Source organism: Ostrea edulis, chromosome 6 (genome assembly GCF_947568905.1).
Source record: "Ostrea edulis chromosome 6, xbOstEdul1.1, whole genome shotgun sequence".
NCBI lineage: Eukaryota > Metazoa > Mollusca > Bivalvia > Ostreida > Ostreidae > Ostrea > Ostrea edulis.
Window position 1 is genome coordinate 91,521,233 of NC_079169.1, and position 18,001 is coordinate 91,539,233.

The 18,001-nt window shown below is 36.0% G+C and overlaps 2 protein-coding genes across 2 annotated transcripts; one reads left to right on the forward strand and one right to left on the reverse strand.

Annotated features, from left to right (window-relative positions):
• The first annotated feature begins 6,093 nt into the window (after positions 1 to 6,093).
• On the forward strand, positions 6,094 to 15,296 carry LOC125647694 (putative nuclease HARBI1). Its single transcript, XM_048874468.2, has 5 exons — positions 6,094 to 6,705; positions 11,717 to 11,829; positions 12,624 to 12,735; positions 13,478 to 13,860; positions 15,032 to 15,296. The coding sequence occupies exons 1-4, from the start codon at positions 6,279 to 6,281 to the stop codon at positions 13,858 to 13,860; spliced, it is 1,035 nt and encodes a 344-aa protein (XP_048730425.1). The 5' UTR covers positions 6,094 to 6,278; the 3' UTR covers positions 15,032 to 15,296.
• On the reverse strand, positions 15,000 to 17,850 carry LOC125647699 (uncharacterized). Its single transcript, XM_048874478.2, has 4 exons — positions 17,645 to 17,850; positions 15,772 to 15,839; positions 15,397 to 15,542; positions 15,000 to 15,179 (listed from the first exon to the last, which is right to left on the reverse strand). Exons 1-4 carry the CDS (start codon positions 17,848 to 17,850, stop codon positions 15,000 to 15,002), a joined length of 600 nt encoding a protein of 199 aa, XP_048730435.2.
• Between the last annotated feature and the right edge of the window lie 151 nt (positions 17,851 to 18,001).

Sequence of the window (18,001 nt, forward strand, 5' to 3'; positions counted from 1 at the left end):
AAGTGTAAGAGGTATGTATATTAGACTTGAAGTGGCCAACTTATATCATATGGCACACTGAATTTGACGGCGGATAACTCCGTTTACCTGATCAGGATATGGGGCTCACGGCGGGTGTGAACGGTCAACAGGGGATGCTTACTCCTCCTAGGCACCTGATCCCACCTCTGGTGTGTCCAGGGGTCCGTGTTTGCCCAACTATCTATTTTGTATTGCTTGTAGGAGTTATGAGATTGATCACTGTTCGTTATCTTCACCTTGCATTCACATCTAAACCTGTATGTCTATTGCAAAATGCTTTGGGAAATGGATTGCCAATATTTAAGGTTGTAAAGACTTTCATTAGTTTAGGTACTTTTGGGGCATCTAAGTCTAAGAACACATCTTAGTTTTATACTGTTGCTGAATATTGGAATTTAGCATACATATACTGAACTACGGAACCGGATTTTTATGCCCCCGAGATCGAAGATCGGGGGGTGGGGGGGGGGGGGTGCATATTGTTTTTGTCCTGTCTGTCATTCTGTCATAAACTTTAACCTTGCTAATAACTTGGAACAGCAAGAGATAAAGCTTTGATATTTCACATGAGTATTCCTTGTGACAAGACCTTTTCCGTGGGTACCAACATTATTGACCCTGTGACCTTGGAGTCTGACCTACTTTTTGAAAACTTTAACCTTGCTAATAACTTTTGAACAGTAAGTGATAGATCTTTGATATTTCACATGCGCATTCCTTGTGACAAGACCTTTCCGTGGGTACCAACATTATTGACCCTGTGACCTTGACCTTGGAGTTTAATCTACTTTTTGAAAATGTTAACCTTGTTTATAACTTTTGAACAGTAAGTGATAGAGCTATGATATTTCACATGAGTATTACTTGTGACAAGACCTTTCCGTTGGTAGTAAACTTTTCGACCATGACCTATGTTTTTTTTATATAGGTCATAACTTCTAAATGGTAAATATTAGAGCTTCCATATTGTACATGATCATTTCTCGTGACAAGATCTTTCTACTGGTACCAAGATATTTGACCTTGGCCATCTTCGGAATTGGCCATTATCGGGGGCATTTGTGTTTCACAAACACATCTTGTTTCCCCTAGATTTCACAGCCCTCTGGACTAATGATACTTTTAACTTACACCGATTCCCTGTTGAAAAAAACATTTTCTGTAGAGGACCTACAAATATGATTTTATTCAATCCATTCAGATCCTGTAGATAATTTGGCTGATGATAATGTTGATGAGCAAGACCACAGTACCAACGATGACACTGATGTTTATGATTAACAGCTGCATATTAAAGTGTCGAAAGAAAAAGTGGCAGCTGGGAAATTCAGCCTCATTTATGTGCACCCATAAGGCTTTCCTTTCCTCCAAAGATAGAAGAAAATTTTTGCAAAGCAAGGCTTTGCGAGATCATATTTGTGGAATTTTCATGGGTGAAGCCCACAGGACACGAGTGGCAAGATATTAGGCAATTAGTTGCCTTCTCTTTATTACATGTACCTTTGGAAAGATAATGACCCTTGATTTGAACAAACGTGAATCCCCGTCATTCAAGGATGATTTGTGCCAAATTTGATTGAAATTGGCCCAGTTGTTTTTGAAAAGACAATTTTTAAACAAGATATCACAAAATATTTACTTTATTCTTGATTATCTCTATTTTCCCTATTTTGTAAATGTTTATTTTCTTAAAGGGGAGAACACTTTCGGAAAGATGTTTTCAGAATTCAAAAAATTCCACAGCCACTGCATCGAAGTCAACAAAAGAATAAAGTGCATCGCCACAGCACATGATACGCCCGTCAATCATTATTTAATTATCACAAAACAGAGAAGAGTGGATGAAAGAAAATCATGTCAAACTTTAATAGTAAAAAGATCTAAAATGATTTTTCCATTCATGATGGTATATGTACTTCTCTCTGTAGTTTTTTAATGAAAACAAATAGTGCATTTTCATATTTTTTCAACTGGTAATTTTGGATTTAAACAAATGCCAAATCTGCAGCTTTGCTCATTGTATATCTTTTTATTGCCACATCTTAATAAAACATCAAATTACTTATCATTAAAATATGGCTATATACATATTGCAACCATCTGTTCATCTTACTCAGAAATGACACTCTGCATGTTGGTTGCTAAGAAAAAAAATGAAAAAATTATATTGTACAATGTCAAATTAATTTTGATAACTTCATTTTGAAAATAAAGGCTAGCCACCAAGACAGATCACTACTAATTAAGAGGCTTAGATTCCTTCTGCCCAATTCCCTAGAGATATAGATAACACCTGCTTGATCAGAGATGCTCTACCAGAAGTGATTAAGACAGTCTTCTTACACTAAACCCATTAATTAATCTTATCAAAATGCCCTTTGCATGCTACCCCCATGGGACAAGTGGAATTTCTCTTGTTACTGTTAGAAACAAAGGAAACATTATAAAGGCTTAAAAAACTTTACAGTATTATCTTTAAAAATATGTATTTTCTTGATGTAACATTTTTGAATAAGGTTACTAAAAAACCAATAGATCAGAAGCGATTGTACCCATTAAAACATACACGTTTTAAAAAAATCACCTTATATAAATGTCACAGTGACCCTAAAGTAGGGTGTGACACACCTTCTACCTAAGATGCATTATTTGACCAAGTTTGGTGATTCTAGGTTTCATAGTTTTCAAGTTATGAGTCGGACAGGGTTTTGCCATATTTGGTCATATCTTCTTAATTAAAAGTCACAGCGACCTGGTTTTAATATGCAACACACCTTCTACCCAAGATGCATCATCTGACAAAGTTTGATTATTCTAGGCCTCATAGTATCTAAGTTATGAGCCGGACACGAAAAAGCTAACAGACGGACGGACAGACGGACGGACATGAAGGCCATAACATAATACCATGAAGGCCATAACATAATACGTCCCGTCCTAAGACGGGCGTATAAAAACTTGTTAAAAACGTTTGTTTAATAAATCCTTTATTTATTGTCAAACTCAATTTATGACAAATGTGATGATTTCAGCTTCTCAAGTGTAAACTTCCCATAGATATATAGCAATATTCCATTATCACCTACTATGGTGTGTATATATCTTAACTGATTCGATACGCAAGAGCTTGTTCTGCGATATCATCAGTTTTTAAATAGTGACAGGCTACTGACAAACCATTTAACGGTGCAGGGGTTTTAACGTTAACAGTCTCGTTTAAAGTCAGCATTCCGCTAATTCTATGGTCGATATATCGATCTAGTTTGCCAATACAACTTAACATTGGGTCAAAAGCTATCGACGCGTTTCATACCGATTGTTAGGCCGTTCTTAACTATGGATAACACGGTTTATTTGATTAACATATAGGGCTCACGTCGGGTTGAAGAGGATGCTTACTCCTCCTAGGCACCTGGTCCCACCTCTAGTATATCCAGGGGTCCGTGTTTGAACTCTCTATTTTGTATTGCTTAAAGGAGTTATGAAATTGATAACTGTTCGTTATCTTCACCTTCCATCTATAACCCGCGATGGTTTTTAAGAGCTTATGATGGACATCATCCTTAATCAGAGTTCAGTCTATATTCTGGTGTTGAAAAATCCAAGTATGGACTAGAGTTTACTTTTCAAATAACGTATACAAAACTCTTAATGGTAGAGAGTAAAGTTTTGTGCGAATATGAATGATGTGGACCTAATTATTTGTTCAAGTAAGGTAAAAGTACGGAAGGATATTAAGGCCGCAGCAGTATCTTTTTTAGTTTGTTATAACAGATTAGTAATTTGTTATAACAAACCAAAAAAAGATACTGCTGTGGCCCTAATATCCTTCCATATAAACGTAATTCAAGATTGACGTTCTGTATACTTTCGTCTTTTACATGAACAATGTCTATGACTGCGTTTACGTCTTTGAAAAAAGTCCCATCACATTCACGTTAGTCCCGTGGGTATCGGGAACCAGGTTAGAATAGGTCCTCAGTACCCCCTTACTTGATTGTATATTATGTAACCCATACCTTCATACATGTATTTTGTGGCACATGCTTAATCGTGGGTATTTCCAAGCGGAGTATTCCCTCGCAAAATATTGTCCAGATGCACCATCTACGACCTTACATTTGGACGAAAACAAATTGGGACCATCTTCCCTCCATTTGAACCCCATAGAGATAGGTCCTCAGTCCCTCTTGCTTGCCGTAAGAGGCGGCTAAATGGGGCTGTCCTTCGGATGAGACCACAAAAACCGCGGTCCCGTGTCACAGCAGGTATGGCACGATAACGATCCCTCCATGCTCTAAGGTCGAAAGCGCCGAGCATAGGCCAACATTTTGCAGCCCTTCGCTGGCCCTTTGTTCTTGAGAAGATTTATTTAAAACATTTCACATATATACCCATGTGAAACTTTTATCCCCGATTTCGGCCCCATCCTCACAATTTGAAGAGTTTACAATGTCAGGATATTTTCTTGCAGATTTCAACTTTTGTGGCACAGTGATTTTCAAGATTTTGATATGATCCATCCCTATTATAGAAAAAATATGAAAACTTCGCGCACGATGGACGACGACGGACAAAGGTAACTCATAATTTACACAATATTTGGATGCCTAGCGCATTGGTGTATAATACTGAATAGATATGCAGCGGACCGTCATAAACACGCTTTAAGTGCACCGACGTAATCGAGTATTGTTCCTAGATATGTGAATTATGCAAAATCAGTTGCATGTCGAAAGTAAATTGTATGATTCATTGTATATTATTTAACGCATACCTCCATATATGTATTTTGCGTCACATGCTTAATCGTGGGCACTATCAAACGGAGTATTCCCTCCCAAAATATTGTCCAGACTCACCTTCTACGACCTTACATTATCCAAATTGGGACCATCTTCCCTCAATTTGAACTCCATGATGATCTCTGGTTAAAATAGGTCATTAGTACCCCTTGCCTGCCGTAAGAGGCGGCTGAATGGGGGCGTCCATCGGATGAGACCGCGAAAATCGAGGCCCCGTGTGACAGCAGGTGTAGCATGATAAAGTTCTTCCCTGCTCAAAGGCCGTAAGCATAGGCAATGGTGACGCTTCCATATGAGTGAAGGATTTTCCAGCGAGACGTTAACGATAAACAACCAACCGACCAACCACTTTAGAAGATGCTCTTCATGTGGTGTCACAAACTTGTGAAACTGGGCTAATGTTTATGCCCTTGAAGTTATTCCAAGAGTTAAGGAGGAATTTTCTGTCATATTTGTTGGAATGGTGAAGATCATGAACAGTGATCCAAACTCTCATAACTCCTATAAGGAATACAAAATGAAAAGTTGGGCAAACACAGATCCCTTGAGAGACCAGAGGTGGGACCAGGTGCCTAGGAGGAGTAAGCATACAATGTCAACCAGTATGAGACTGAAATGTTATATTGCGATTTACATAATGCAGAACTGGTTGCGGTACCCTAGTAGTTAGGGTAACAGGGAGGACGGGGTTCGATTTTCACTAAGACGTTTAGCACACTCATAGTACGTGTTAGTGATTGTTTTATCCAAAATCTTTTTAAACTGGGTTACTGTTAATGAGCTTGTCCCTTCACCCATAAACGGGGATCTTCATCTCTACACTTTATAACCTTCACCTTTCAAACCTGAAGCAATGACGCTTATTCTCCGAACGTAACACCTCGCTGTAATAAATATCTTTATATGGTATGTTTCTTATAGTGTCCACAAATTCACAACTTGTTTAAAGGGACTGATTCACGATTTTTAAACGAAATATGTTTTTTATTTTTGATGAAAGGTGAAGATTGATTGATTGATGTTTTCCGCCACACTCAAAAATTATTCAGTTATATGGTAGAGTCCAGTTTTTTATTGGTGGAAAAGATACAATGTACCTGGGAAGAGACCACCGACCTTCCGAAAGTAAACTGGGAAACTTTCTCACTTACCGGCGCGAGCGGGATTCGAACCCGCGCCGACAGAAGTGAGTGTGATTTTGAGCAAACTCGGACCCCTGGACACACCAGAGGTGGGACCAGGCTCCGGGGCCATAAAACTTAGCTAGCTCACTTTTGAGACCAAAATCTGAGACCGTCTCAGATTTCGGTCTCAGTCTCAAGTTTGGTGTGCCATAAAAAATTCTCGTCTCAGTCTCAATCTCATATTTCTAGTTTGATCTCACTTATGAGCTCAGAAAGTTAGATCGCTGGAAAGGTGTCTCAACTCCGTGTTTTTTTTCTCACTTTCAATATGGCTTCCGCAGCTGCCCGATTGAATCGGTATAACATCATCCGTAGGAGAAGAAGAGCGCCCCGGCCCCGGATTTTTCAAGATAGATCCAATCCCCTAGAGGATTTGGAAGGTGATGAAGTTTTCATTCGGTTCCGGTTTCGTCCAGATACAATTCTGTGGATTGTTGGCTTAGTATTTGATGATTTACAGAGACAGACCCATCGAAATTGTTCCCTACCCCCTTTGCTACAAGTCCTCGCCGCCCTGAGATTTCTCGCCACTGGCTCGTTTTACAACATTGTCGGAGAGTCTCTTGGGATTTCAAAGTCAGCGACAGGGAGAGCTGCTCGGATGATATGCCGTTTGTTATCATCCATGGCTGCGCGCTTTATCAATTTCCCAGCCAACTTGGATTCGTACAAACGTACTTTTTTTGAGATTGCAGGTAAGCATTGCATTATTTGAGTAGGGTAGTATTCCGTAGGGGAACCAGTCTATTTCAGGGTTAGACTAATTACTGCACTGCTATGTTAAGGTTTGATATATATATATATATATGTGTTATTGTATTTCGTTTTTAAAGCTAATTGTAAGGTATTACAAATATTTCACGATATCAGTTTGTAGTGGATAAACATGTAAATAAGGAAATAAATAAATATGACCAAGATATTTTTCTCTCGGGTGAGTGAATTACCCTGGTCGAGTTATTTCCCTTTTTGTTTGTGTGCTATGTACACGGAGATTATTACACATTCAGTTCACACAACGATTCAACGTGACAATGCATTCAGCTTCTATCCTATGTTTATCTAGTTCACGCACCTGAAAATTCAGTGTTCCTATACAGCTGTAGATGTCCTCGAGGATAAGTATATTTGATTAATTTAAAAAAAAAAGAGTTTTAATCCGATTTTCCTCTGTTTTGCATTGCACATGTATACAACAGCCTTGACGGATGTGTTGCTTATGAAGCTTCACTTTTGGGCATTATCCTGTTATTCGCTCCGCGGAGTGAATAATATTTGACGTTGTTGACGTTACGCCAAAACTGTCAATGGAGGAAAAATAGCAACTGAAACAAAAAGCAAAACCTCGAGTACCATCCATTTTGAGAAGGTCAAGTGTTAAAAATAGGTGAAGGTGCAACTAAATAGAGAGAATATACCTTCGTAATAAACATGAAAATCTGAAGTTTTATTTTATTTGTAGCGTTTGTATTCGTATTGTATTTTAAATATAAGATTTATTCAGAAATATATGAATGATATTTTGAAAGATCGTCCTTATATATATACTCCTGTTATTCGCACCGGTGCGAATAACAGGAGTATATATATACAGACGAAGTTTCCATTTCAAGCTAAAACGCTCTAAAAAGGGAAGAATTCCCGGGAAAAGGGTTTCTTTGGGGGAGAGTATATAAAAAATGGGGCTTGGAAGTTTTGGGGGTGAATTTCAATGAATACGACATTTAATGAATGAATATAGTGCTAAAATTATTCGCACCGGTGCGAATAACAGGAGTATATACAGACGAAGTTTCCAATTTCAAGCTATAACGCTCTAAAAAGGTAAAAAGGGAAGAATTTCGGGTGAATTTCAATGAATATGACATTTAATGAATGAATATAGTGCCATAATTATTCGCACCGGTGCGAATAACAGGAGTATATATATACAGACGAAGTTTCCATTTCAAGCTAAAACGCTCTAAAAAGGGAAGAATTCCCGGGAAAAGGGTTTCTTTGGGGGAGAGTATATAAAAAAATGGGGCTTGGAAGTTTTGGGGGTGAATTTCAATGAATACGACATTTAATGAATGAATATAGTGCTAAAATTATTCGCACCGGTGCGAATAACAGGAGTATATACAGACGAAGTTTCCAATTTCAAGCTATAACGCTCTAAAAAGGTAAAAAGGGAAGAATTTCGGGTGAATTTCAATGAATATGACATTTAATGAATGAATATAGTGCCATAATTATTCGCACCGGTGCGAATAACAGGAGTATATATATACAGACGAAGTTTCCATTTCAAGCTATAACGCTCTAAAAAGGTAAAAATTTCAGGTGAATTTCAATGAATATGACATTTAATGAATGAATATAGTGCCATAATTATTCGCACCGGTGCGAATAACAGGAGTATATATATACAGACGAAGTTTCCATTTCAAGCTAAAACGCTCTAAAAAGGGAAGAATTCCCGGGAAAAGGGTTTCTTTGGGGGAGAGTATATAAAAAATGGGGCTTGGAAGTTTTGGGGGTGAATTTCAATGAATACGACATTTAATGAATGAATATAGTGCTAAAATTATTCGCACCGGTGCGAATAACAGGAGTATATACAGACGAAGTTTCCAATTTCAAGCTATAACGCTCTAAAAAGGGAAGAATTTCAGGTGAATTTCAATGAATATAGTGCTAAAATTTTTAGCACCGGTGTGAATCACAGAAGTATATATATATATAGACGAGGTTTACAAAATAAGGCATAATCATGTGATCCCCCACCCTCACCCACCTCCCACCTACAAGGTTGTTTTAATTTATACTTCTTTCACCTGTGCCATATGCAAATGTTTGAAAATTTGCATGTTCCTATAGTAATTGAAGGGAATAAACCAAATTTAAAGAGCAAATAACTCTTACACTTTATCGCGAATCAAATAACATGATAATGCCTAAAATAATTACACATTTACTTAAAACATACCTCTTTATTGTGAAAAGGAAACAGTAGCATACAATATGTAATAATTTTTACGGGTTAAACGTACAACAAATATATACATTTGAAAATGTGCGTCTCATTTTACAATTACTATACAGTACAATGGAATTCCTTCCCAAGAAATTTATACACAAATTGAACAGGAAAAAAAATAACATTTACATCAAATCCAAGTTTTTCCCTTGCAATTAACATACCATCATGTGTACATTCTATGAAAGGAATCGGGGCGTCTTAAAATAATTTAAACCTGTATTTGTCCATCTCTACTCATTTTGAAAAGGTTTTTAATTCAATAATAATAATTTTTAAAAAGACCATTTCTTAAAATGTTTGATCCACCGTTCAAGCAAGATTTCCATTATACGGGACTAACTTGGCATGGTTTTTCCCTTTCTCACGCAATCTGAAAACGACCCCTCTAGGGAACAAAACAGAAATGATATCTTAAACCTAGTGTACCTCACTTGAATAGAAAGCAATTATTGAATGCGAACAATAAAAAAAAATTGAACGCTACTCATGCAATTGTTAGTAAAGGAATGCCATTGTTAGTCAAAACTTAGAAACGGAATAAACGTGCATTTCAATACACGATACAAATTTTTTTTATATAATTAAAATTAGAAAGTTTACTTTAACCCGTATTAACAAAACAAAAATGAAATTTAATGCAAGAGACAAATACATAAGCATTTGAATGAAATTTAGTTGACCAGTTAGCATTAATTTTATCTCATGTTGGGGGGGTGGGGAGAGAGAATCACGGAATAGACGCTATACATTTTATTCCGTGATAATATTTCGATATTGAAATTGTGCAGTTTATAATTTTTTATTTGTATTTAACGGAATAAACGCTATACTAAAATTTTCCTAATATTATATAAATTGAAACACACTATGAAAAGGTTTACCCCGTAATATTATATTCAGAGATTTAGTTGGCCAGTTAGCATTAATTTTATTTCCTTTTGGGGGGTGGGTGGATCAAGGAATAAACGCTATACGGTTTATTCCGTCACATTATTTAGAGATTAAATTGGGCAGCTAATAATTTTTTGTTTGTTTAAAGAGACACTACAGCTCATTTTGCGCAAAAATCATGAAATGACAATTTTCTCAGGGCTTTCTCAATTTTTGTTGCATTGTTGAATGTATGAACTTTGCGAAAATAACACTTATCTAAAGTTACAAACTCTCGTTTTAACGTAAAAATTAATACTTTTTGATGGCCTATACAAAAAATATCGAGTCTCCTCCTTCGGTCTTCAGACGCATGCGCATAGACAGTAAACAGTGCAGCATGTCGTCAAGTGAGAGAAAGTGTAGTGCTGTGGATATCGATAGATCCAGAATTTTGAAAGATTCTATGAGAAAAGAGGTAAAAATAAAATGAGACAAAACTCATACGTGAAATAAAATTTACCTTGGGATCAGTATGACCGTTGGAAAACAAAGAGCTAGGAGAAACGATTGTAACTCAGTGGCGGATCTAGGATTTCCGAAGGGGTGTGTGAAAGTCAAATATTAGCCAAAGTAATCGTCCATTCTGGGTGCAAAATTTGGAGTTTCACTCACAATTTGTGGTTAAAAAGGGGAGGGGGATCCTGCCCCCCCCCCCTAAATCTGCTATTGGGACTAGCCGCGAAGAACTGCTTTAAAAGTGTTATTTTTATCTGAACACGACAAGTGTTAACCAGTTGTAAAAACATCGGTCAATAAGAACATAGGTGGGTTTCTGTTGAATTATGATTTATATAAATACTTATTATAATGAGCAGGAAATAATCTAGCTTATACTTGAAAGGTGAGTGTGGTCCCCTCGAAGGGGATTCCTACACAACACCTTTGCTGTCATTCAAAACCACGTGATGTAAATAAGCATTCAAAAGTCCGAGTCAGCATGAAGAAACTTTTGAATTCCGGACGATCTTCAAAGCGCAGTTGAGAGTAAATTAATGCATCCAATTGTTCAAAATTGTCAGTATCGATATGATTTTTATCATTTTATCAATACGTGTTTTTAAAAACACTTTATTAAAATGTGGAAAATGAGCTGTAGTGTCTCTTTAAATCACGGAATAAATGCTGTACTCAAATTTTTCCCAGTATAATAAATATTACATTTAAGTAAGGGGGGGGGGGGGGGGGGGGCGCTGCATGAAAACTGCATTTTGGTTGAAGGCTGCATCAACGCTATATTTAAAAATTTCGTGCGGCGGGAATTTATTAATCAATACCACGACAGCAGAATGTCATCACGCAACAGACACATTCACGAATCTTGGATGGCCATTCAAGATGTTGTAGGACCAGCGGCACAATGGCCAATACTGGTGCGGCGATTATTTTGGACCCCCTGTTTAAGTCATTGGGAGAGGTTGTTGATATGTACATTTGTTTACGTTAACGGGTTAAACCCAGTGATGTTCATTGAATGGGCAACATTGCAATTTAGTACGAAAACAAATTAATAAATAACGTCAACAACGTCAAATATTATTCGCTCCGCGGAGCGAATAACAGGATAATGCCCACTTTTGTGGCTATTCTTCTTGTCAAAGTCCTATTTCTACATTCAAACTTCGTTGTATTGGCTGCTTACATCCTCTTTTCCCGAAGCAATAAGTAGAAAATAAATTGGTGAGGTATATTGTACAAGTATATCACTATCGGAAATGAACAATGTGCCTTTAAGTCTTCGTATTTGATAGGGTTTCCGAACGTTGTTGGCTGCGTGGATGGCACTCAGATCAAGATCAAAGCACCAAGTGAAAACGAGGGAGATTTCATCAACAGGAAAGGATTCCATTCACTTAATATTCAGGTACTCATACCCCACACAAGAATGTTTTTGGATATAAACTTGAAAAGTAGTAAAATGTAAAGCAATGGGGTCGCAGTTGATATGCAGTTATACTCTATTCAATAGCTTATACAAACCATTAGATCAAGGTTTTAATTTATTAAAACCGTAAGGTGCATTTCCATGTTATTTGTTTTTTCATGCAGTCAAATTAGACATTGTTTTGTACCCAATTACTCATCTGCTCCAGGTATCTTGACCAGGGATCATCCCTGTAAAACTTAATTTCGTGCAGATAATTGTCTTTACAGTATATTTTTAAGATTTGAAACACGAGAATTTTTTTTTTTTTTTTAAGGTTCATACAACATTTATTCACATTATGACAGTCAGGGTTTTAACATCATGCCCTTACAAACCCAAACTTAAGAATTTTTTTGTGTGTTGTTTCAGAATTTTTAATTTCATTTTTGGTGTATATATCATTCATGCTGTGTACTGACCTGGATATTCCCTAGCTGCAGAACTGTAGCTCTCTGAAAAAATATTTTGACATAACAGAGAGCTACAGTTCTGCAGCTAGATATTCCCATGAAACCAAATATTTTTATGTTCCCGAGATCGAAGATCGGGGGGGGGGGGGGTATTTTTGTCCAGTCAGTCATACTGTAATTCTGTCTTATCGGGGGCATTTGTGTTTCACAAACATATCTTGTAAATTTGCAGTTGTAAAAGGCAGGTATAATGTTAAGTAATTGCCATATATTGCTTAATAAAAAACAATTGTTGACATTCACAATTAATCATTATTGTAGATGGTATGTGGACCCAATTTCAATATCACCAATGTTGTGGCCAAGTGGCCAGGGTCAGTTCATGACTCTAGGATGTTTAAGGAGTCTCTATTATGCAGAGAATTTGAAAATGGTATGTTGATATTTTTACTGCAACAAGGTAGTACCAAACAGATGCGTAAAAGTTTTCCTGAAGTTCAATACCTTTGAAACTTTGATATTTTGTTCTAAGGAACAAAACCTCTTATAAAAGAAATCTATCATAATAATTTTTTTCTGTACTTAATTTCAAATGACAAGGAATCTGACCCCGTTAGAGTAATGTGAAAGTTACAACCTGATATGCTTTGTCATCTTGGTCATATTTAACGAGGCCAAAAAAAAAATGTTGGTTTCCACTCCACTTTCACCTCAACATTTTTGATGATCGGGAAGTATTTTTTTTTTATATGTTGAATCATTTTTTAATGATTTTAATTAGTATTCTACTATGCCTAAAACATAGTGATTGCCTAGTAATCAAATAAAAAGTTATAATATGGTAAACAAAAACTGTTTCTGTGTTTTATAATCTGTTAGTGCATTATAAATAACTTCATAAGTCAATAAATATACTCTTGTTGTAGTGATGGCATTTGCAAAATCTATGAGAATGGGGAAAAAATGTGTTAGGCCTAAGGGTCAGCAGAAATTTGTAGGGTCAGTCGGAAAAGTGAAAAGCAATATATATATTTTTTTGGCCCGATTTACATTCTGCATATCATTTAAAGATTTAACTTTGGCATTATAGTATATATAATAATAGCAACTCTTCTTCTGAGATGCGGGAGTCTTATTGCTGTGTTTCTGACAATATGCATTGTTTATTGATATAGGGCATATACAAGGCATACTGTTGGGGGATTCAGGATATGCTCTCAAGAAGTACCTCATGACGCCATATTTGAATCCCTCAGATGTCCACCAGGAGAGGTATAATGGTGCACATTGCAGAACTAGGGTTCTCATTGAGCAAACCTTTGGCATATTGAAAAGAAGGTTTGCTGGTTTGCATACAGAGCTGCGACTTTCCCCAGAAAGGGCCTGTAATGCCATTGTAGCTTGCTGTGTGTTGCACAACATTGGAATTGTCAGGGGTGATATCCTACAGTTTAGAGGGAATGATTGTCCCCAGAATCCCACAGACTACGCTGAGAGAAATGTTAGAGTTCTTGATGGTAAAGCAGTACGGGACCACATTGCAAGAAATTACTTCTAGGTAAAATAACATTTAGTCAAAGTTATTTTAAATTTTATTCAAACCACTAATAATTTTAATCATTGTTAAACAACGTCATTTTCACTGTTGAATATGACATACAATGGTAATTTTAATCATTATCAAACAATACCATGTTCACTGTTGATTATGTCCCACAATGGTAGTCTCTATGCACTTAACTAGCTCAGTATTTACCACAGGTAAACTGTAAAGAATACTATTTTGTAAGATATAGTATTGTTTACATCTATTTATTTACACTGTGCATGTGTAGTTATTCTAATTAAAATAAGGACTGATCAAGCAGTTTATAGAGCCTTTTACACAAGTAATAATAACTAAAAGCCATTGTCTGATTGCTTTGTAATCGTTTATTACCATGAACCATCCAGTGCCTAGGTTCAATGTGTCTACACAGAATTGCTCACAAATTATCTGCAGTGTGACATACACAGAAGACAAGACAAGACAGGATATTCAAAATAACACACAAATCTAATCATGAATTACATCAAATCAAATATAATTATAATGATACATGTAATAATAATATTGAGGATAAGAATATATTTGGAAATGGTTTTGTTCAGTAATTCAGGTATATCATATAGAATACAATACTTTTGATCAGTCAAGTTGTTTTTTTTAATTGGAATTTAACTGTCATGTTGTGCATACCACCCTTCCCATTTCAGCTCACCTGTTCAAATTTACATTACAGTTTCCTGACATAGTGCAGATTCAAGTTTGTTTAAATCATGACCCCTGGGGATAGGGTGGGGTCACAATCTAGGATCAATGTTTTACATGCAAATATATAAGGAACATCTTTAAGTACATGTATGACCAAGGTGGAAGTTTTTTTTTACCAAACACAGACAGACAGGCCAAAACTAGATGCCACCATATTGTCGATTCCAGATAAATATAATAAAGCCTGTTCTAGTACATTACCTACATGTATTTAAATTTCTGAAAAATGAGACAGAGACAGGTAGGAAGAAGATTGAAATGAATTTTTTCGCATTTCTAGAAGCTCTATTTCTGATCTAACTTTCTGCATTTTTAATTTCATTAATTCCATCTCAAATTCTAATTTCTTTTTCTCTGTTACAAGTACATCGCGATGTATGGTGTCAATTTCTCTTGAATGGCGTTTTTTTTACAGAGGGTGTGTTCATCTCTACAGGTCGGGGACAACACCCTGAGGCATTGGAAGTGGATGGTCTTGACTGCTCTGCATTCATTGATGGTCCTTCCTTCTCTGCAGTTGTCGTTTCCTCTACAATTATTGCAGACATTCTACCATTAATTCTCTAAAACCAAGTTTGGAGACATATTATTTTTTTAGCCCACTTGACCTGAAAGTTCCAGTGAGCTTTGTTGTCTGTCTGCTCGTAAACTTTTCGACAATTAAAGTTGAGGCTCTCATATATGACATTGTTTGTATTTTTATTTTTTTACTAAAATACACTTTCTCAAGTAAATTTCAAAATCTGTATACTATTATTGCTTACCTATGTGCAAGCTTACACTTGTCTCCATCCCCCCTTCCACTCCTTCTAAAGATGGCTTTCCAGATAGAAATGCCAGCATGGCCTCATCAATGGGGGAAGGAGATGGGGGCTTTGGACCTCCACCTGTCGAGGGATATTTTCCGCTACTGTTGATTTTCTTTGCTGTAATAAAATGGCATATTTTAATTTAAGGTAGCTCACTACACAAAAGCTTATACTCTTTATGACACTACATGTACGTCACAAGATGGCGATTTAAATGTTTTGTTCATATGTGTTGAAATAAATTTTTGAGCCACCTTAAATAAGATTTAAACATGTGTAATTATATAAATCTTAATTGAACTGATGCACAATTAAATATTTATATTTGCCATAAATCCATGTTTACCTCGCTGCTTCATATTTGACCATTGCTTCTTAGCCTGTTTAATGGTCCTCTTCTTGCATGCCCCTTTCCTGTGAATATTGTATACATAATTTTCTTATTACATAAATCAAACTTGAAGCTAATTAAATGTTCCACTGACACATTTACTTAAACTTTTAGAATAGATTTAGATCATAGATATGAATTAGAAGTGTTTGATAAAATATCTTTATATACATATCTTGAGAATAAAATCCCTTTAAAAGGGGGGGGGGGTACTGTGTACAATTGGTAAGTTCAGGCTTAAATTGTTGCCATGTAATACTAATATGAAATTGGAAAGGGGAAGTATCCAACTTCACCATATTTGCATTTGAATTAGTAGTGAATTTGAAAATGAAAATAAGTTGGGGTGGGTGGGTAGTTCTGATATCCAGATAACTATAAGGCTAGTACAAGAGTGTTTCCTAATGATTATATAAAGTAAAATAGAAATATTACAGAACTTGAAACAAAGATGAAGTTATACAATGATGGTCTTGCACTCTTGTGTATGTTTGTTGTAATCAAGTAGCCTGGTCTGAATGCAAGGGGAGTCGGAATTACATGACACCCGTTTTGATAGTTCCATACGTTGGTCTATGAATGTACTGAGGTTTCTTTTAAAAATATGGTAGGATAAGTGATAACATTGTTTAAGAATCATAGTTTTGGAAATCAATGCGCACCTTGAGTCCAAAACCCGGATCCCCTTTTCATATTACCGAATCCGCCTCTAGAAACAATTCTATAAATAGCATTTGATACTCACTCTGCACATCGACAAAAGATTCAGTAACGCCAATCTAATTAAAATTAGATCTTTGATCCGCTCATGCAATCGATTGCATGAGCGGATCAAAGATCTAATTTTAATTAGATTGCAGTAACGCAGGAGTAGATCTACTAGATTTTTTAAGCAATCGGTCAATTTATTTTTCTCAAAAACAACATAAATGAGAGTATTCTTTGTCTAACACATATCGCACGGAATGCACAGAAGTATTAAGAAACAGAATATGCCCCATACTTTGATTTTGAATGAAAGGAGATCTAGTTACTTTTCTCAAACACTTAATATCGAGTACCTACGAAAATTCACATGGATGTTTGTTTCATGAGCTGAATTCAAGGTTTGAAATAATTTGAGAAAGAACCATGATAATCTGTCACAAGAATACATAGGTACAGGCAAATATACCTGTAATTACAAGTAGATCTAACTATATATGATTTCCATATCATTTCATTATCGTTGTACCACAGGAGTTTGAAATTTTATCGATAAAGTTAATAAAATGTACTTGATTGACCAAGCCATGCATGAGATATGCGTACAAACTCCTGTGGTTATACCAACGATTCTGATTGACTGCGTTTTTGTTAATCGTTTCATTGACGAGAGACTCATACATGGACAGAGGTATCATAAAAAAAAATGGAAGGAAAACTTGCGTATTATGCGCTACGAAAAGAAAAATATATTCATTCCATTACTGAATCTTTTCACGGTGATAACGAGCGTTTAAAAAAAAGTGTATGATAAAGATCTACATAAAAAAATTATATAATTCATCATTCAATCTAATTAGAATTAGATCCTTTGATCCGTTCATCTACTATCGCAATAGCGATAGTAGATGAGCGGATCAAAGGATCTAATTTTAATTAGATTGTTCATCATTCGGATATCATGAATAAATATCTAATTTCAATTTATTAGTCGGGAACAAATGATGCAAAACTGACAACCAAGTTCGTGTTTGATGGTGTAAATTATAAATTAATAACTCTTTCTTCTGTCTTTATGGGGGGGGGGGGGGTACTTCAATTATACAGACTAGCTTGTACTTACGCATTCACTGTGGCAGTCACCTCTTGCCACGCGTTTTCCTTTTCGTATTTCCCACTCTGGGAGCCTTTGAATTTCCCTTCAATTATTTCAATTCTTGAAATTACTTCTTCGTGAAGAATTTCCTTCTCCAGCTGACTCCAGTAGGGCTCGTGGTTGCTGCTTTCTGAACTTTTACTAATTAGATTAGCGATATCCTTTTCGGCCATAGCGTTTTTTTTATAAAATAGCAGTGACTTATAGATGAAACGACGTAATTGACGTCAACAACGTCAAATTTGACGTAACAATAGAACAGTTGTAAAAAAAAAAAAAAACACAACAGCAGCATATTTCTTTAATTTTCCATGCATTGCGCAA

Coding starts and splice junctions, on each gene's coding strand:
- LOC125647699 (XM_048874478.2), bottom strand. CDS start 17,850: ATGGCCGAAAAGGATATCGCTAATCTAATTAGTAAAAGTTCAGAAAGC. Junction 15,840..17,644: donor GTGACTGCCACAGTGAATGC/GTAAGTACAAGC, acceptor CAATATTCACAG/GAAAGGGGCATGCAAGAAGA. Junction 15,180..15,396: donor AAGGGGGGATGGAGACAAGT/GTAAGCTTGCAC, acceptor ACTTGGTTTTAG/AGAATTAATGGTAGAATGTC.
- LOC125647694 (XM_048874468.2), top strand. CDS start 6,279: ATGGCTTCCGCAGCTGCCCGATTGAATCGGTATAACATCATCCGTAGG. Junction 6,706..11,716: donor TACTTTTTTTGAGATTGCAG/GTAAGCATTGCA, acceptor CGTATTTGATAG/GGTTTCCGAACGTTGTTGGC. Junction 12,736..13,477: donor ATGCAGAGAATTTGAAAATG/GTATGTTGATAT, acceptor TTATTGATATAG/GGCATATACAAGGCATACTG.